This window comes from Pholis gunnellus, assembly GCF_910591455.1.
Source record: "Pholis gunnellus genome assembly, chromosome: 9".
Taxonomy (NCBI): Eukaryota; Metazoa; Chordata; class Actinopteri; order Perciformes; family Pholidae; genus Pholis; species Pholis gunnellus.
This window is the reverse complement of record NC_136535.1, coordinates 2,669,143-2,688,417: the sequence shown is the minus strand read 5'-3', so window position 1 is coordinate 2,688,417 and position 19,275 is coordinate 2,669,143. Positions and strand designations below refer to the sequence as shown.

The 19,275-nt window shown below is 44.2% G+C and overlaps 1 protein-coding gene across 2 annotated transcripts in view; it reads right to left on the bottom strand.

The window, feature by feature from the left end:
• Positions 1-18,898, bottom strand: part of bcas3 (BCAS3 microtubule associated cell migration factor) — a 360,714-nt gene extending 341,816 nt beyond the window's left edge. For both annotated transcript variants that reach the window (XM_079166673.1, XM_079166674.1), the window contains exons 1-6: positions 18,831-18,898; positions 17,490-17,583; positions 17,344-17,398; positions 14,277-14,352; positions 13,490-13,596; positions 5,410-5,491 (exon numbers count right to left, since the gene is read on the bottom strand). In XM_079166673.1, coding sequence (XP_079022799.1) covers positions 5,410-5,491; positions 13,490-13,596; positions 14,277-14,352; positions 17,344-17,398; positions 17,490-17,560 — 391 coding nt within the window. In that variant the 5' untranslated portion in view covers positions 17,561-17,583; positions 18,831-18,898. The remainder of the gene's footprint in view (positions 1-5,409; positions 5,492-13,489; positions 13,597-14,276; positions 14,353-17,343; positions 17,399-17,489; positions 17,584-18,830) is intronic.
• Between the last annotated feature and the right edge of the window lie 377 nt (positions 18,899-19,275).

Below are 19,275 nucleotides of genomic sequence, written 5' to 3'. Positions count from 1 at the left end.
TATTTATATCAACAAAGTCACCTGTGACCTTGGATGACCCCCGTCGTCTATAGGTTCCAGTGTCATCCTGAGATCAGTCCTTTTTCATCTTCTCGTTATGCAGGCTAGCTACCAAGGTAGCATAAGCTTAAACAAAGATGTCTCTACGATCAAGACATATTGGAGCTTGTCGCTGTAGCCTTGTGACCACTGGTCGGAGTTTGCGGATCTCTCGCCCTCCAAAAGCTGCGACAAGCTGTCCCTCTTAGGAGGGAATGGCGTGTTTCGCCGTTTGGTCCGAATGGCGAGGCCCAGACTGGTGGACGCCCCCATCATCGGACATCACCAGTCTGATAAGGGCCACCTAAGTCGTGAGGACAGCAATCAGTGAGATCGATTAACATTGTTTTCTAGAACCGTTGTTCGTTTTCCACGGTTGGCAGCACGGTTGGCTACCACAGTTAGCGAGTGGTCCTTGATGAGATGCTAGTTTGACTAGATCGACATTAGCATCGTGTACACTGATTTTGTAACATTACGGCTATCACAGTTAGCAGAGTGTTTCCGCTCAGGCAAACTTGGTGAGATGCTAGCTAGACAAAGCTGGTACTGGGACTGTGTCCATCGACTTTGTAACCTTACGGCTGTCATAGTTAACAGAGCGTCCTCGCTCAGGCTAACTCAAAGGGAAGCTAGCTAGACAAGGCTGATACTGGGACTGTGTCCATCGACTTTGTAGCATTACGACTATCACAGTTAGCAGAATGTCCTCGCTCAGGCTAACTGGTGGGTCACCAATATCTGCAGCAAATATCCTCGTGTAGAGAGTGTCCTCGCTCCCCTCTCACTGTAAGGTCTGTTTTTTGGTCTGTTCCACAGTGGCAGAGTGCTCTCGCTCAAGCTAACTGATGGGACACCAATATCTGCAGCGACTGTCCAAGTGAAGAGAGTGTCCGAAGAGATACTCCCCTCTGACTGCCCCCTGCCTGTTCTCTCAACATTCAGCAGAGCACTCCCGCTCAGACTGACATGGAATTCCACATCAACTAGTGGGACACGGGTTCCTCCAGAAACGCGGCCATGTTAAACTCTCCCGGCTGTAGGACCTGTATAGCTCCTCTTTAGCCTGAGGACGGCCATGACCTCTTGCCTTAGCCTCGAGTATCTGAGGGAGGGCCTCTCGGAGAACCCAGGCAGGACCTGCGGCATCATGCCTTGAGCAGTAAGGTCTGCTAGGCTGGCCGAAGTGGAACACCTGATGCGTGAGGATGTGTCTCCCCCTGTCAGGGCAGCTGAATCCAGCCCAACCTACCCTGATCATCACGCCTGCAGTGGGATACACAGCAGCCGGAATTTACGCCTGTGAGTGCCTTCTTCAGGCGCCTTCCTGGCCTCACCACCTTTTCTGTTCCTCCCTCCAAGGAATATCTGAGGGAGTTGCATGCATGCTGGAGAGACAACAGGGCTCTCTCCTGCCTTACATCAGATGGCTGAACCCTGACGGCCATGCAGGAGGTGGCAAAATTTGGCCTTGCACGTATGCCAGCCATTTAGCAGACTATTGCGTCCCTCATAGTTTCCCCTGAGGAGAATCTGAGGCCTGATGCCAGGTGCCCTCGACCCCAACGTCGGGTCAAAGATGACCTGCTATCCAGGGCTTATGACACAGCAGCAATGTGGACTGTATGTGCCCTCGCAGCTTCTCTGCAGCAGGCTACTTTCGAAGCTTCCGCCTCCAGCCTCAGTGATGCATCATTGCAGGCATTTGCGCTCATGTCGAGGGAACTTGGACGTATGATGTCCACCCTGGTCCAGACTCGCCGCCAGGTTTGGCTGGCACAGTCACCCCTGTCTGAGACATGTAGGAGGACCCTCCACACTGTCCCAGTCGAAACTGGTGAGCTGTTCCGAGTCAGCTGCTATACAGGCGCTTCAGCGAACTGTTGAAGCTAGCCAGACCAGGCAGCAGTTCTCTGGTCTTCGCAGGGACATGCCTGCACCCCGCAGACCTAGGGGTCCCACTTTGGCCCCCCAAGGCCGTTTTTTCAGCCTCCAGCTTACCCCAGTAGCCGCCACGGGCCTCAGCGTACGCGGTGAGAGGCCGGCCCGCTACCAATACAACGCTACCTAAGTCCCCGCCAGGCAACCTCTGAACTTGGGGACTAACAGTCCAGAGGCAGGGGGGCTGTCGGTTTTTTTCTCCCAGCAGCAGATTCCCAAGGGAGAGTGGTTCACGTCTGTCGACGCCTATTCCCATGTTCCCATGGTGCATCACCACAGGCAGTTTCTTCGTTTCGCCTTTTAAGGCCGCCACTTTCAGTCCAGGGTGCTTCCATTTGGACTCTCCCTTCTCCCCACGGGTGTTCACAAGGTGTGTTACTGCTGTCCTTTCCCCCTGCAATCACAGGGCGTGAAAATATTGCCGTACTTAGACGACTGGCTGACCTGTGCGCCATCCTGGCTTCAGGCACCAAAGGACACTGCTCGCCTTCTCTCACGTGGCCCGGTGGGGCCTCAAGGTGAACATGGAGAGGAGCTACCTGAGCCCTTCTCATAGCATAACCTTCATTAGTGTGGACCTATGAGGGCCTGTCTGTCACCCCAGACTGTGGACAACATCCCCCACAACCTCTTCCCTTTCCGAGGGGGGCAGACGGTTGCCCTACATCCTTTTCTCCGCCTATTGGGTAAACTGGCAGCTGCCTCAACTGTCGTTCCCTTGGGTTTGCAGATGGCTGAACAGCCTTCACTTGGACACGTGGCCAGAGGATTCTCTTTATGCCTTTCCACCATTCCCACTGATCTTGCCAACGCTTGTCAGAGTTCTTCCCCAACAGGAGGGACCTCCTGTCGCAACTAGAAGGTTGGATTTGGTATCACAATCCGTGCCGCCTTTAACTATGGGTCTCGCCCGACCGGATGCTGAGTGGCTGCATAGAACCAGTCAGACTGACTATTCTGAATGCCAGGGCGCGATCTACCCATCTGCAGTACGAAAACAGGTGGAAGCGGTTCTCTGACTGGTGTACGGCTCAGAACAAGGTCCCAGTACAGTGCCCCGTGCCTGCTGTACTGAGTTTCTACAGTCCCTCCTAGATAAGGGCCGGTCTCCCTCTACCCTTAGAGTATGCGTGGCCTCTATTTCGGGGGAGCATACTAAGGTCGACAATGACACAGGAGAGAGCCACAGACTGGCGTTCCTTCCTAAAAAGGGGCTCTGCGATTGCGTCCCCCAAGCACCCCGAAGGCCCCTGCACTGGACCTTCCCTTGGTACTGGATACCCTATGCTTGTCTCCTTTTGAACCCCTGGCACAGGCGGAGCCAAGATGGCTATCGGACAAATCGGTGTTGACACGCTCACATATCAACAAGCCTATCCAACTCACGCAGTTTGACCCTCCCATCAGGAGAGGAGAGGTCAAGGCTGCTGTGCCCAGTGCGGGCCCTCAGAGTTTATGTGGAAGCCACCGCCTGCATACGACGGTCAGAGCAGCTCTTTGTCAGTTATGGTAAGAAGGGCTGTGCTCCTTCAAAAAAATGAAAAACAGCGCCTATCCCACTGGATAGTGGAGGCCATTGCCTATAAATACAAGGCGAGCAACCCCATCCGGGGTGAAGGGCCACTCTACCAAAGGTGTCTCCACGTCGGGGGCAGCCCTGAGAGGTGTGCCTGTGGAGGATATATGTGCTGTGGCCTCATGGGCATCACCGAGCACATTCACCTAACACTACAGAGTTAACGTTGCCACCCCTCACCCACTAGGGAGGGTTCTTTGGCCAATTTCCTCTGCCGGAGCTATACGAGGTAGTTACGGTGATTCCTCGTGACTCTGTTGATATAAGTCATCCAGTGTTAAGCACTGCCTCTGGCGGTCAGTAAGGATGAAATAGAACAAAAGTTCTACTACGGTTCTATGAATCATGGATGACCGCCAGAGTTGTTGGTCACTCGGAATCCCGCGAACTCGCGAGAAGATTCTGTAGGACTGATCTCAGGATGACACCGGAACTTATAGACGACGGGGGTCATCCAAGGTCACAGGTGACTTTGTTGATATAAAAACTCGACCTGCACAGGCGCGAGACAGAAGATATCCAGTGTTGAGCACTGCCTCTGGCGGTCATACAGGATTCATAGAACCGTAGTTACATTCGTAACTTTCATTTTATAATATTAATTCTTTTTGCCATATGAAAACAGGGGTTTAGGTTAAAGAAACACAATGTTTTAGTTCACCTTTGAAGATACTTTTAAGCCCCAGCTGCCACTCTGTATTTCTTAAATGATGAAACCATTTGATTTCCTATTTTCCCAGGATGACTTTACTATTGATGCAACATGTTGTCTGGCAGCATTACATTATTGTTTATTGATGGAACAATTGGTACTTCTAAACCGTTCCCTGCATAACTGTTAAAGTCTGCTGCTAAATGGCAGCTACAAAAAAAAGAACTTACTGTTTTAAGACAGACGACCATCTAAAGATTTGATTCATGTTTAATGTTTTGGGAATCTAAACAGACATTAGGCAGCACCAGATGAAGTATGAGGAAAAATAATTGTCGAAAAAGACGTGGAATAGGTTACAATTAACAAATGTTAAAATAGCATCCACAACATATGTTTACCTGAACAAAATCTTAAAGAATCTTAAAGAGATTGGTCAGTGAACAGTGAAGTCTCAGTGAGAGGTTTCTAGCAGAGCTTTGGCAGTAAGAAAGCACTGACTTCAGAAGCTTGCCACCACTGACAGAGCAGGCTAACACTAATCGTAGATTGACAGGATGAGGCAGCATGGAGCACTCTTTCATTTTAATGATATAGCACCACTTGAAATACCCACAACCCAAAACTGCAGTAGGATGTGCCATACAAAATGGAATTTCAAGATTCGACCTTGAATGACAAAATCAGGTTGACCAAAATCTGCTGTCTTGGCTAGGACTCCCTCGGAAAAGAGAATCTCTACGGCACTATCCTGGATAAATAGAAGTTAAGTAAAAAAAATATTTAAAAAATGTCCAGGACAGATCTTTGCAATTTATCCTGAAAAGAGACTTCTGAGAGAATGTGTTTAAAAGTACATACTGGTACTTCTGCCATATCCTTTTTGCGTTTGAGAAAGATACATTTAGTGCTAAAAAATAAAGCTAAGGGAGCAATTGTGGGTGGCAGTTCATATGGTGAGACAAGGTGAAAACAGCCAAGGGTTTTATTATGATGTAAAAAAGAATTACTTCAACCAGTTAAAATACCACAACAAAGAAAAACCTGAGCCTCTAGAAAGGTCGACGACAATACCAATTTAAAACAATATGCAGATACACTGAGCAGAGCCTCATGTAGAGCTAGAATATGTAGTGTGTGCTTTGATCACTGAGTTTGTCGTTTCATATTTAGGCAAGGTTAAGGTTCTGAAGATACTCACTGATATGAGGAGCTGGCAGAATGCGAGCAGCTCGCACAGGACCATGGCGCACTGAGAACAGCTCTTGGGCTTCCCCTGCCAACTGAAAGAAATGATCAGAATTAAAAGACCAACAGTTAAAGTAGAGTTTAAACCACATATTCAGGCTTCATGCAATCCACAGATGTTGTCTACCTTTGGCCATATGCGTCATTCACTGGTGTCACTTTTTAAAAAGGCATCATTTCATGTCTCTTGCTGTCTAATGTAAAGTGTGTGTTTGGAAAAAACACCTTCATTTGGTCAACACCGAACACCGTAGGACAAATATGCCTTTTTTTTGTACTCAGCAAAATAAAGTGTGACATGACCATGAAGGATATAAGCCTATGGAGATTTCTGCAGAACAACACAAGCACAAACATGTATTTATTCATACTGTAAGAAAAGTTATCGATTCCAGCTGTGTGACACTGATTGTTTATAGAAAGGGACAGAGGGAGGAAGGGAGGGAGAAGTTTCAGCCAAAGCACAGAGTAAAATCTAGTGAGCACAAAATAAAAGGTTCAGTGGCATCGCAATGCCAACAAGCTGCCGACACTTCCTGTGACCGAGACAACGTGTAAGGGTTGGAGATAACAGTCAACACCAGGTGGAGAGCAGCCTAATATGTTTCTGTCCCAATTTGACTGCAAGCATAAGAAACACTCTAGACAGTGTTTACGATCTCCCAACATTACCTTCTGTTTTTGATAGTATGATCATAAAATGAGAATAATGAAAGGCCTAATTCAAGGTGGAAATATTCCACCTTTACTCTTCTCAGACTAAATGTTAGGTGATGCCCGTCATGTTCAACAGGTCTCTGTGTGGTTTTCTCTATTTACCAAAATGCCTTCTGACCACTCCATGAACTTTTTTTTGTCAAAGTAACAAGTCAAGAACATTTGGGCATGTGTATTATAGTGTGGCCATGCTCTTTATAGCGTACACAGGGGAAATGTATGGGTGTTAGCAACCACAAGGGAGTTTACATTCTACAATAGAAAGTTTGCACATGGTGGGTATTATATAAATTGGTTCCAGTATGTTTAGACTAAATGTTTAAAAGTTCACTATATGATACTCAGAGCATTGATATAGCAGCAAATAACTACATGCTATATAAAAATATAGTAAAGTCTACCTGAGCAGAAAATGAAGTCCCTCTCCCTGTGTGTGTGTTGTTAGAAGAGCTTCTCTGTACTTTGTACACATGCCTTTTAGTGCATGTTACTGTCCTGACCGACAGCACAGCTGTTCAGTTCCCTCTCAGGTAAACACGGTCAGCTCTGTCAGAACAGTTGGTATTGTTGAACACTGCTAGCGCTGTTAAAACCATTAGCTGCTAGCACCTTTAATAAATAAGACTTTTCTTAGTCCCAGAAAATAATAGAAATAAAGTTTTCTGCATTCCCCCCAATAAGTAAAGATTACAGGAAGCGTAATTGCAGACACAGTTAACTGAATAGATAAACTTAGAGCATTTTAGAGACGTCCTTTGGTGTTGAAGGTTTTGTTGAGGGTATTTATGACCTTGGTTTGTTTTTTTATCTCTACAAAAGTCTAAAATGCATTACTGTTTCATTTTGTCAGCAGTAGATGAACTTTACCGTCATAAAGCATCTAGCAAAATTAATTGTTTTGATCAAAACATATCGAATCAAAAAATACATAAACAAGACAAACACACAGTACATAACAGTTTTCAATTTGCAATGCTACACATATTTCTAAGCATATAATCAGACTGAAATGCCAATTCATTTTCACTCCATCACTCTGACCCAAAAGTATTGAAGCTGTATATCCACACCTATCAGCATGTAGCAGATTATTTAAGTCTCGTAAAAAACACAGTAACTGTTTATTTGCTGAAACTTACGTCCATTAACCCACTTCACTGATCAAACAAGTGCATTCCAGACTTGAAATTACATTTCGGGGAAAAACACTAAAGGTTGCCATATTAAAGAGTATTTTAAAGTTTACTGCGTGTCTGCTCTTTATTACAGAGGAAATACAGCCAGAGTGTAAAGCATTTAAATGGATGTGTGGTTGTGTCTGAACCGTCCGGTTTAAGCTTCATGTGTTCATATGTGACCACAGTATATTAGGTCAATGGCCCGAGAGGCAGTGACTAGCGTGTGTAATCGCACATTGTTCTGAGCACAGAATGCCCCACTTTTATTATTCTTTTATGCGTTAAATTACAGTGAAACCTGCATTATCACTTTACTAGTGCTTTAATCTGGTTGTTTGAAGTCTAAACCCATCTGAGGGGATGATCGCTCTTTTGTGCAATCAGTAGCTTTTTCAAAGTGGCGGATTTGGAGCTGTGTTTTTATTCAAAGTGCTTGAGGCCCAGCGGTGGTAGATTAACACTGGAGACACGAGCAGGTTATACGAGCACTGATAGCAGGAATAAAAGGAGGTTGGCAGCAGGGTAGGATTCCTGCACAGGCAAATGGACCTGCGAGGGGGAATATTAGAATTTGCTGGATTAAAATGAGAAGAGGGGCGGGCCGGAGGTTAATGCGCCGGGTTATTGTGCATTACCCCGCCGCTCATCCTCGCCTTACATGGCTCTGTGTGACATCCGCTGCCATCAACAACATTCCCACCATTACATTAGCGGCCCGTCGTACGCAATATGCCAAATTGCTTTTTCAAAGTTGTTTTCCCTGAGCGCAGTTATTCATTATATTCATTTCATTTGTGGCTTGGATGTTTCTTTGTGGAATCACAGTGTCTGCTATTCTGTTTTAATCTCTCAAATGTAATACCATAAGCTGTGAACAGATATCTGGGGCATATTCACAAGTGAGTCCGCTTACTAACACAGTGCTGGCCATATTGGAGGTTTGGAGGGAGCAGGTGCTTCAGGGATCGGACAGTAACAGGTGCTTGTGCATTGGCTTCCATAACAATGATAACAGTACACACGCCTAGAGTGATGCAGCACTACTTATGATGTTGAGAAAACTAAATGAAACTTGTATATGTAAATATATATATATGCCTATTACAGTCTGTTCATTCATAGGGTATGCATGTATATATTTAAGTGTTCAGCTGTGCTTTTCAAAAGGGTTGTGGGATTGGTTAATTGTTGTAATTCAATTTCCAAGGACATGAAACTCTTTCACTCCACCCCTCTTGAGACCCTTTTAGTCATGTTTAGGTTGAACAGGAGGAGACAGCAGTTCAACAGTACATGCCACATAGAAGTGGTGTCCGTCTGCTGATAGCTGGGAACCTGAAGATTCATTAGAGATGCAGCTCAGCACTGTGTGTGAAGGTGTTCTAGTCCTAAGTCAAATCAAATACAATGAATTAATCAACTAATTCATTTGAATAAATTGTAAAAGTGTATATGAACTAACAAATGTACAGAGGTGTATAATGGCCACGACCATGTCTCAGAAGTTTTTATAGCTTAATCGTCCAAATTCAGCTTCGGACTGGTATTTAGCTTCGACTAGCATGACACGGTTGGTTCTATTGGATTACAGCCTCTAAAAGACAGTACAGTGGGCCGAGGACGCCGGCGTAATAGATACTTCTTAGCTGGTATAAGATTTTGGAGGGCCTGGATTGCCTTCCTGATAACTCTGTTAACCCCACATGTTGTGAGATCTCCACTCTGCATGGAACTAACAGAAGATGTAAGGCACGATTTAGGAAAGATACAGAGTTGGGTGTCAACACTGTAGGGAAGTACTAGCTGTCAGTCATTTCCATTTACTGCACTCAAAATCACAGAACTAACCAGTAATCAATAAAGCACGATTTATCACCCAAAATATCATCATGAAGTCAAAATGAAAAATGCAACATTTCGACTACAACTCATTATAACTAGAAGACACACATCTTAACTTCCCCATTGTTGACAAATGAAAATGTTGTGTGCACCAACAATGGAGTTTAATAGCAAACACTTTGCAGTAATAGACTTTAAAGTAAATACTATAGTCTGTGTGAGTTCCTCAGAATCAAAGAACAACATCGGCTTAATAAAAGCACAAAAGTGTATTCATGTTCTACAATCCTTGATCTACATTCTTCGGATTTGAAAACTTTTGTTAAAATGTCTGAAGGAAACCGTCAAGGACTTTGTTTGGGAGGGGACAGGAAATCTTACAGATGCATTGCTCACATGCAACTTGCACTTTCGGTGTCTGTATTACAATATACCTCCTATCTTAAGTCACATGTTCACATCTCAACAAGTCGAGGACAGGATCAAGGTCTTTCTTGTAATACAGCTCCAGGTCTTCAGCACATCCACTGAAGCACAGCTCTTTCTACCAAGCAGGTAATTTCATCTCAACACGCAGACAGACAACTCGTCCACCACAGTCTGCCTCTTATCAGGCTGCAGTGGGTGACACCTCTCCAGTGTGAGGCGACAGTAATCTACATCTCCTAAACAGCTCTGTCAGCATCCAGACAACCAGTCAGGAGTCCCCATCTGGTGAGTGTGTGAAAGTGTGTGTGTGTGTGTGTGTGTGTGTGTGTACACGTGTATGTTCGTACTCTGCCAGGCCATTACAGAGGGTGTTGGCTTAGCGACTGTCACAAACACTTCACAACCACTCAAGAGCCAGAGACCGAGGCACCTTCAGTGCTTACTTAAAACCCTGTGAAAAAACACAACCCAGAAACATCCCATAAACTTTCAAAACTGAGAGAAAAACAATGAGGAAGGACAGCGTGTGATAACAAGCGGTGCTGCGCCGTGTGGATCAGGATTAGTGTAAGCGAAAGGTCAGAGGAGCCTCACCGAGCTTACATTAGTGCTGGACTGAAACAGCTGTAGTTCTCTGTTCCACCAGAAGAGCTGCAGCAGAGAATCTGCTAGCAGCACAGGAGTGACCACATCACAGTGGCCAATGTGTGTGTTCACGGGTAAAGTAAGAGTGTGTCCTCTTACCCGTGGCCTGTGGATGTTTATAAAGAGACTGATTAAGGACTTTGGTGTGTTTAGATCTCACAGGATGTATGTGAAGTTTGCATGTTTCAGTGACAGCCAGTACATGAAAGGCGATACTCGGTGAGCGAGGCTGACGCGGCACTGAGGGTCATTTGTTAAGTCGCCGAGCGGACAATCTTCTAATGATTTTCCAAGACCGACTTTTCTGAATGAGGTATCTGGACCATTCTGCTTGGGAAGAGTTTGGCCCAGTGAATATGTTTAAACGGAGAAATGTATTTCTACATGCAGCTCCCAAAGCGAACACTTGTTTAGCAGTTTACCTTCCTGATATGTATTCAATAAATGATTCAATGTCTGTGGTTCACATGACCTGTAAATAACAGAGGTCATATTAACCAGTGCCATCATATTATTAAAAGGCCTTCATCCAGTGGCCATATTGCACATTACATCAGGAGTGTGCTGGAACTCATTAAGTCTGCTGACAACACCACCGTCATCAGCCTGTTGAGCGGTGGTGCTGAGAGCCCTGACGTCTTGGTTCCACAACAACAACCTCCATCTCATAGTGGACGACATGAGGAGACAGAGAGAAGAGCTCTACAGAGACTGAACACTGCTCAGCACATCACCCTTCATGGAGAACCACTACACCAACAGAGCAGGAAGAAGGCCAACTATAGTTTACACACATGAATAGCCATTTTATTTTGTCTATATTATAGTTCAGCACTAGCCTACTGCACACCAGTCTATCACAGTATTATATATATTGTATTTTATTCCTATATCTTAACTTCTGAACTATTTCATGTTTATGAGTTATGTCTAGGATTCTCATTTTTTACTGAAGTGATTTTCTTTTAATACATTTTAGTCATACTTTTGCTCCACTGTAATTGTTGTGCATATGACGAATAAAAAAACTTGAGTAAAGAAAATATCAAACATTCGAATGTGATCCAATCCAATAGATGTCTATAAAAAATTTGAAAACATACTGTACTCTTGTTCTTATTATTACTGTTGTGTTTAGTTAATGTAATTGTTTGGAATTATACACACATCTGATATTAATATACATGTATGTGTGTATATCTGTATGTGTATAGAGTATTGTACAGAGACATACAGTAACCCAGTTGATGCTCTCCCATGTAATGTTGATAAGTGTAGCCACTTGGTACCCCTGCTAGTACTGAATTGATCCACACTTATTCTTGGTGACAGGTTACAAAGACTGAAGAAAGAAGGAAAAGAAATGAAGAGCCTTCTGATAAACCTGGGTGAACTCATATCTATCTCTTGTCATTTCCATTCAGCTGAACTCTAACAGTGACTTTTTGATCGGCTGCTGTCAATGATAGATGTAAAATATCTTCTCATGTTCATTCTGTGTATTTACCCTGCGCTTTTGTTTCCTGACCAACCTTCATTCAGAAACTAGTAGTGACGTTCAGCAGGATCTTAAGACTCGTTATGGTCGTTCCAGCTCTGAGTAGAAGGCCGCGCTACTGTCTGAACCCAATACTGCCTATAACATGGTCAACACTGCCACCTAGTGGACAACGACTGCACTGTGATGAACGTCAACAGTGAGAAGGCTCGGCTTCAACAACGTATTTGATATGTTCAACTGTACGAAATATAGACAACAATACGTTTACATTACATCTATTTCATTTGCTATTGCTCCACTATATTTGTTATTGGTCTATCTTATTTATGCTTTACCTTTTTTATTAAATACATGTTCATCTATTTCTTTGGTTTTATTATTTCTTATTTATATCCTTTATTTAACTGGAGCATTAGTCTCAAATGATTTGACCGTTAACATTTGTTCTGTTTAATGTTGGTTTGATTGATTAAAGAGAAATTGGCATGAGCTCCCTGAGCACTATCATTCATTAGCACTCTCTAATAACCAAATGACTCCACACTGATGCCTCTCTGTAAAACCTCAGTTCAAATGTTGCATTTCATTTGAGTGCATCTCCAGAAACTCTTTTATGTGTAAAACTAGTGACATGGTTATCATTTATACTAAACACATTTAGTATAAAATAGTTTATGAATCTGAAACCTTCATTAAAACCCTCCCAGTCAATGCTATGGAGTTGAACCTTTAGTCAGTAGGTTGGTCTGCCTGATAAACGTCACCACACAGACACACAACAGCTGCATTTCTTCATGTTGTCGTACGCCTCTTGCTTGGGCAGAGGACATGTCCTGACCAGGACCAGCAAATGATTTGACTAGAGTCTGACCTTTGACCCCAATAAGCGCATGATGGTGACGTGATCCAAACACACAATCAATTGTAAGGACTGTCCGTTAAGTCAAAAGGTGATTTTCAACACTTTTAGTCTGTCGGTTTGGAGAAACTGATTGATGACGCACACTGGCCATGATCCTAGTCTTGATGGAATGTAAACAACTTCTTGACCTATACCTTCTGGTTGTGTCATAGTGACCAGAAAGCAAGATTAGTGAAACTCTGAGTTAGTTAACTCTGAGAAAGGGAGGAAACTTAAACTCTAGGTCAGTAACCATGGTAACTGACCCAGAGTTTATGTTAGGTTAACGCTGAATAAAACCTTATTTTTTTAACTTATTGACACTTTTCCCCTGCTCTGACTCAAGTTCTTTTTTAAAAGATAAATGTGCACAGTCGACATTTATCAACAAAAAGCTCTGCCTTTTATTTACCGGTTGCCATGGTGACTGATGATGGCTGTTTTCATTCACCGCGCACAAGTTTAACTCAGAGTGGCTGAACACACTGATCAGCTGTTGTGGAACTGAAAGTTCAGAGTTTCGTTAACCCTGCTTTCTGAAACAAAGCACATCTGGTGGGTACATCTGTAATCTAAACACTGAAAGAGTTTGTATTACAACCCAAATGCTTGTTTTTGGTTTGGACTTTTGAAGAGTCAATCAACGCTTCAGTAAAAGTGCTGTGGCATAATATTGCTCTATAGAGAGCCAACTGACAGGACTTTGATCCGAGTGTTTCAGTACACATCTGAATTCATTGGTGGAACGAAAACTTATGGCACAAAAGCTCCTGGCAGAAAATGGCTGAGGTTGCAGTTTTACAGCCCAGTAGTGACTTACAGATACGCTCCAGATCTGCATCCCGTCAGTGTAGCCGATCATGAGGCACAGAGGAGGGTCAGTAGTTCCGCTGTGCATCTCCATAAACTCCGGATTGCGGGACGTGTCTGTGCAAACAGAAATGGAGACGTTCAGTTAGGGTTAATTAGAGGCTGTGTAGAATCATCCAGTACTAGAACAAGAACAAACACAAACGGTGCATTGTCAACTTTTGTATTGAGTTGGACACCAAGACAGATTTAGAAGTCTAATATATATGTCTTATACAAGCTTTATTTACTATCACACCACTTTCTGCTCCCTTAGTATTTGTTTTTTGTTTGATCCGCTACATGATTTTTTTTGTTCGAGTGTGTGTCACAGCTCCAGATCCTTTTCTTATTCCACATTTATCAAATGCAATCCTGTAACGCCACATCAGATCACATGTACTGTGGCATCACAAGGGGCCTCACTTGGGTCCTTTCCTTGCGTCTTAGTCCCTCCCACCAGGGATGCATGGAGGAAACCATGCGAGGAGAGAGGAAACGAGGAAATGTGTTTTAAGAGACATGAGACGTCCTTTCCTCAGTTGCGTCACGTGAAGCGAAGTCTGTTTCTGATCACAGCTGATCACAGCTGGATCAGCTGTCAGTCGGCTTTAACAGCTGGAGAGACTATTGAGAAGTTTGTGTCTGTTCACATGATCACCGTATTAATAATAGTAACTAATAATACTAATACCAAGGTGTGTTCTCTCTCTAGCCTGTTACCTTTTCAAACTTAAGTTTGACAGTTACACACTTACCGTTGACGTCCGCTTTCTCAAATCGAACCCAAATGATTTTCTCTTTCTCATCAGTGGGCGGCGCACCAGTGTATGCCTGTAAAGACGGAGCAGAGGGTGGAATATAAATATACAACACTGTCCAATGTTTAGTTTACCAGCCAAAAGTATGTTAGCAGGAGAATTAGCATTCAAGAACAGCTGGTAGACAACCTGCAGACCACCGTGGTGTACTTAGTTTTTGGCTGGAGGCTCAGGAACGCAGATGTTTCTAATCAAAGCTCCTATTGATCATTCAGGTACGATACTCTATTCCTTTTTCCACATTGTTTGATAGATATATACTTTATTTATCCCCAGGGGGAAATATGTATGTTACAGCAGCAAGACATACAAAGTAAGCAAAGTAACAGAGTAACTAAAAATATGAAGTATTAAAAAATGCACAATATATACACTAAAATAACGAGTAGGACATATTAAATATCAGAATATAGGAGATAAAATAAATGCACAGTATATACAATGAAATAGAATAGTGTTAAATTAACTAACTAGGTATTAAAACATTAGTGCAAAGATCAACCACCAGCAAACAGTGTAGCAGTGTGTAGTTATGTGGAGGATGATCTGGCCAGAGGTGATTTGTTGTACAGTCTTATTGCAGAGGGCAGGAATGTTCTCCTGTATCTGTCCTTGTGACAGCGGAGCTGGATCAGTCTGTTGGAGAAAGTGCTCCTCTGTCCCTGCAGTAGGTGGTGGAGGTCCTGGTTATCCAATATGGATAATAGTTTCTTCAGTGTCCTCCTCTCCACCACCTGTTCCAGAATGTCTTGTTTGCAGCCAGTGATGCAGCCTTCTTAACTAGTTTGTTAAGTCTGTTGGTGTCTCCGGCTCCAATGCTGCTCCCCCAGCAGACTACGGAGAAGTACAGTGCACTGGCCACACCAGACTGGTAGAACATCTCCAACATCTTGCTGCACACGTTGAGGGATCGAAGTTTTCTCAAGAAAAAGAGTCGACTCATCCCCTTCTTGTACACAGCGTTGATGTTGGTCTTCCAGTTCAGTCTGTTGTCGATGGAGACACCCAGGAACTTGTACTCCTCCACCATGTCCACATCCTCTCCCAGAACTCTCAGCGGTTGTGGAGCCGTCGTCTTCCTCCTGAAGTCCACCACCATCTCTCTGGTCTTGGCTCGTTCAGCAGCAGGTGATTTCTACCGGCCCACTCTACAAAGTCATCCACTACTGCCCTGTACTCCTCCTCCCGTCCGTCCCTTATACACCCGACCACTGCAGAGTCATCAGAGAACTTCTGCAGATGACATGACCCTGAGTTGTATTGGAAGTCAGTGGTGTACAAGGTGAACAGGAAGGGAGACAGAACAGTTCCCTGTAAGGCTCCAGTATCACTGACCACCGTATCAGACAGCACACGGCCCAGTCAGACAAACTGTGGTCTGCCTGTGAGGTAGTCAGTGATCCTGGAGACGGTGGACGCCTTAACCCCCACCACCCACAGCTTCTCACTCAGCAGCAGTGGTTGGATGGTGTTAAATGCACTGAAGAAGTCAAAGAAAGTGATTCTCACAGAGCCACCGGTTCCATCCAGGTACGACTGAGCTCACTGTAGCAGGTAGATGATGGCGTCGTCCACTCCCACATGAGGCTGGTATGCAAATTGCAGAGGGTCCAGTGATGATTTCACCTGCGGTCGGAGGTGGGCCAAGACCAGCCTCTCCAGCACCTTTATCACATGTGATGTGAGGGCAACTGGTCGGTAGTCATTGAGTGTCGTCTTCTTAGGTACAGGAACCAGGCACGATGTCTTCCACAGCACCGGGACTTCCTCCTGCTTCAGGCTCAGGTTGTAGAGATGTTGCAGGACATCAGACAGCTGGAAGGCACAGGTCTTCAGGACCCTGGGGCTGATGCCATCAGGTCCTGCAGCCTTGCCTTGGTGGAGTCTCTCCAGCTGTCTTCTCACCTGGCCAGTCGTCACAGAGAGAGGGGGGAGGGGGGGGTCATAGTGTCGGTGGTGGCAGAGCCCTTTGAAGTGGAGGGCTCTGAGTCCATGCAGCTCACCAGGTGGGACAGAGGGGGAGGTGTTTGGGAGGTGTGGTGTGTGGAGGAGACAGATGAAGGCTCTGAGCTAAACCTATTGAAGAAAGAGTTTTGCCTTGTTCGTCCTCTTCAGGGAGCCCCCTGGTTGTCTCCCTCTTACCTTGAAGCCAGTAATCTGCTTCATCCCCGTCTACACCTCCCTCACGTTGTTCTGCTGGAGTTTGGCCTCCAGCTTCCTCCCGTAGGTGTCCTTGCACTCCCTGAGCTTCACCTTCAGGTCGCACTGGACTCTCCTGAGCTCGTCCCTGTCCCTGTCCTTTGTGTTCTAAACTTAACAGACCATACTGTTTGAATTGTTTTATGTGCTTTAAGTCCTTTACTGATATTTAGTTTTCTTTGCATAATTCTCCAAAGCATAGCATACCTTTTTAGAGCAATTTACGCATTTTCACGACACCTCAGTTTTAAATTTTTTCCAAGTATGATTTGGAATTTCACACATTGAGATGTGAAACTAGCTTGAGACGAATAATCCTTCACAATATTCATTTGATTTCTCGTATTTTGTCATTTTTACGCAACTTTTAAGATGTTAGAGCAACGTGAGGCAGCTTTGTCATAGTTTTGATACAGCTATTTAAACCTTGAGACTATTGCTGTGTCCCAGTTCCATACTACATACTGATATTATAAAGCAGACACTATATATTAATTAGTGATGAACTTTGGAATGCCAATTCAACTACAGAATATGAAAGCAAAATGGTTGTTTTCTGAGATCCTGAAATGTATTTTTATCTGGAAATGTGATTAGCTCCACAACAACAGCACACTGCAGAAGTCCAGTGTTTTTCAGTATGCATACTGACTTTGTACATTAAGTCAGCAAGCACATGTAGATTTGTATTTTGGCACTTCTCTAGTGTGAACATAAAAGCACACTAATTCAAATCAGACAGTAATTTGGGATCCAACTTGGAACAGCTGCTAGTATGAGAGGAAACATGAGGGAGGAAAGTTACCTGGGGGACCACATCCTGCAGGAAGGTCACCACACTCTCCATGTACGACTGCTCCCTGTAACAGCAAAAAGCTCATGTCATATGTATACACATACAAACAGCATCATTTCTAATAAGATAACAACAGATTGCTGATGTGTCCTTACGTAGCAGCTTGTGCTCGCACCAGAACCCCTCCAGCACAGCGACTAGGTCTGCGTGGAGAGTCCGATGCCATTTTGTCTCCCGTCTTCTTTTATCCTGAAAATGTACAAAGAGACATGTTAACATGACAGCCGCATACAAATAAAACTACACAACTGACTCACTCCAACAAGATCATTAGTACTCTGGTGTATTTAAGTGAAGGGAGAGCAGCACTGTCAGTGCAGCGGCCGCAGAGGTGCAGATGTTGTGCTCTGACATCAAGGGGAGCTCTAAGTAAAATGGTTGCTCCTTAGCATTATAAGGAGACAATTTAGGTGTTCCAACATTTGATTAAGATGCCTCCGAGTCATGACTGGTGCAGTATTCCAGGCAGGTCAATGGTTAGGAGGAGAACTTTTAACTGACGCCGAACATGCTGATGGAATTCTAGTTCACAGCTATCCAGAGAGCACCTAAGGGCACCCTGGAGGAGCTGGAGGATGTGACTAGGGGAAAGTCTGCTGCCACCTTGAACTCGACACAGATGAGTGCATCATGGATGAATGCAGGTTATGGAATTAGCAACCAAATCAAAACCTGGAGTCAGGCACATGCAGCCATGTGCCGCCATGTGCCATCGGAATACCATGTTGACTAATGTGACTGATTTCTATACCTCCAGTCCATCAGACTGGACTCAAAGTGAAAACATCTGGATTAATCAAACAGCCATTTATGTCACACATTTACATACACCTACCTTAAATTCAATTGACCTGCCAAAACCAGCCGATGTTGCTGATCTAATGACATCACCTTCAGGTCATAAGCATTAAAGACACTTGGTAAAGCCACTCTCATCTGTTTCAGTGAAGCATTCTTCAAACAACTAGCAATACACACATCGGGGATAACGAGTTCAGTAACGGTGTATGTATTGTCTCCGAACACGTTACTACCCCACTGGTCAACGCTTATGCAACTCTGTCAACAACAGGGTAGAATAGGCTACATGCAGTGAGCAGTGTTTCCATGGCAAACCTCAATGAGAAGCGTGCCCATCTTAGCCTAGGTTATCTTTATCTTATCTGTTCTATCATCTATTCGGTGAGCTTGCAACACAAGCAACGAGTGGGCAACACTTGGAACAGATGCCAGGTCCACACAATACAACCATTGGCCAACGTTCAAGTTATATTGGTAGATAGGGACCCCACAGCTAACTTAGCTAGCATTAGCATTATCGTGAGCTGATAAAACTCCCGTGTAGTGATAAAACGACACAGTTGAAACCTCGAAGCAAGAGATGCATTTGTCATGTTTCAGTAGGACATTATTTTCAAGCGAGTATAGTTACGAACCGAGGTGTAGAACGTTGACTGTGTTCTTGCTTATGGACTTGTGCGGTGGTCCGAGGAGCTCTTTACAACGTCAAAACACAAACAGTCTGGTTTTGCGGAACTGGGTCGTGAAAGCCAATCAGAGTACAGAAACGTTTTTGTCAACCCAATCAGCCAATAGCAAGGGCGGGGCTAAGGCATGCGTCACATTTTACGAACAATACACTTAGCAAAATAAAACACAACTCAATTTTATTTTTTTTAACAGAAGAAGAAACAGATATGCATATATTTCATGAATGTCATGAGTATTGTGGACAATAAATCATTCAATCAAGCTGCAAGAAAAGTATGTAATATTGACTTGTTCAACATTCATTTACACTATTTGTATAAATGGCATGGAGAACACTGTTAAACGGGGGCTAGTAGTACATGACAAGCGTATTCATTTAGCTGTATTCAC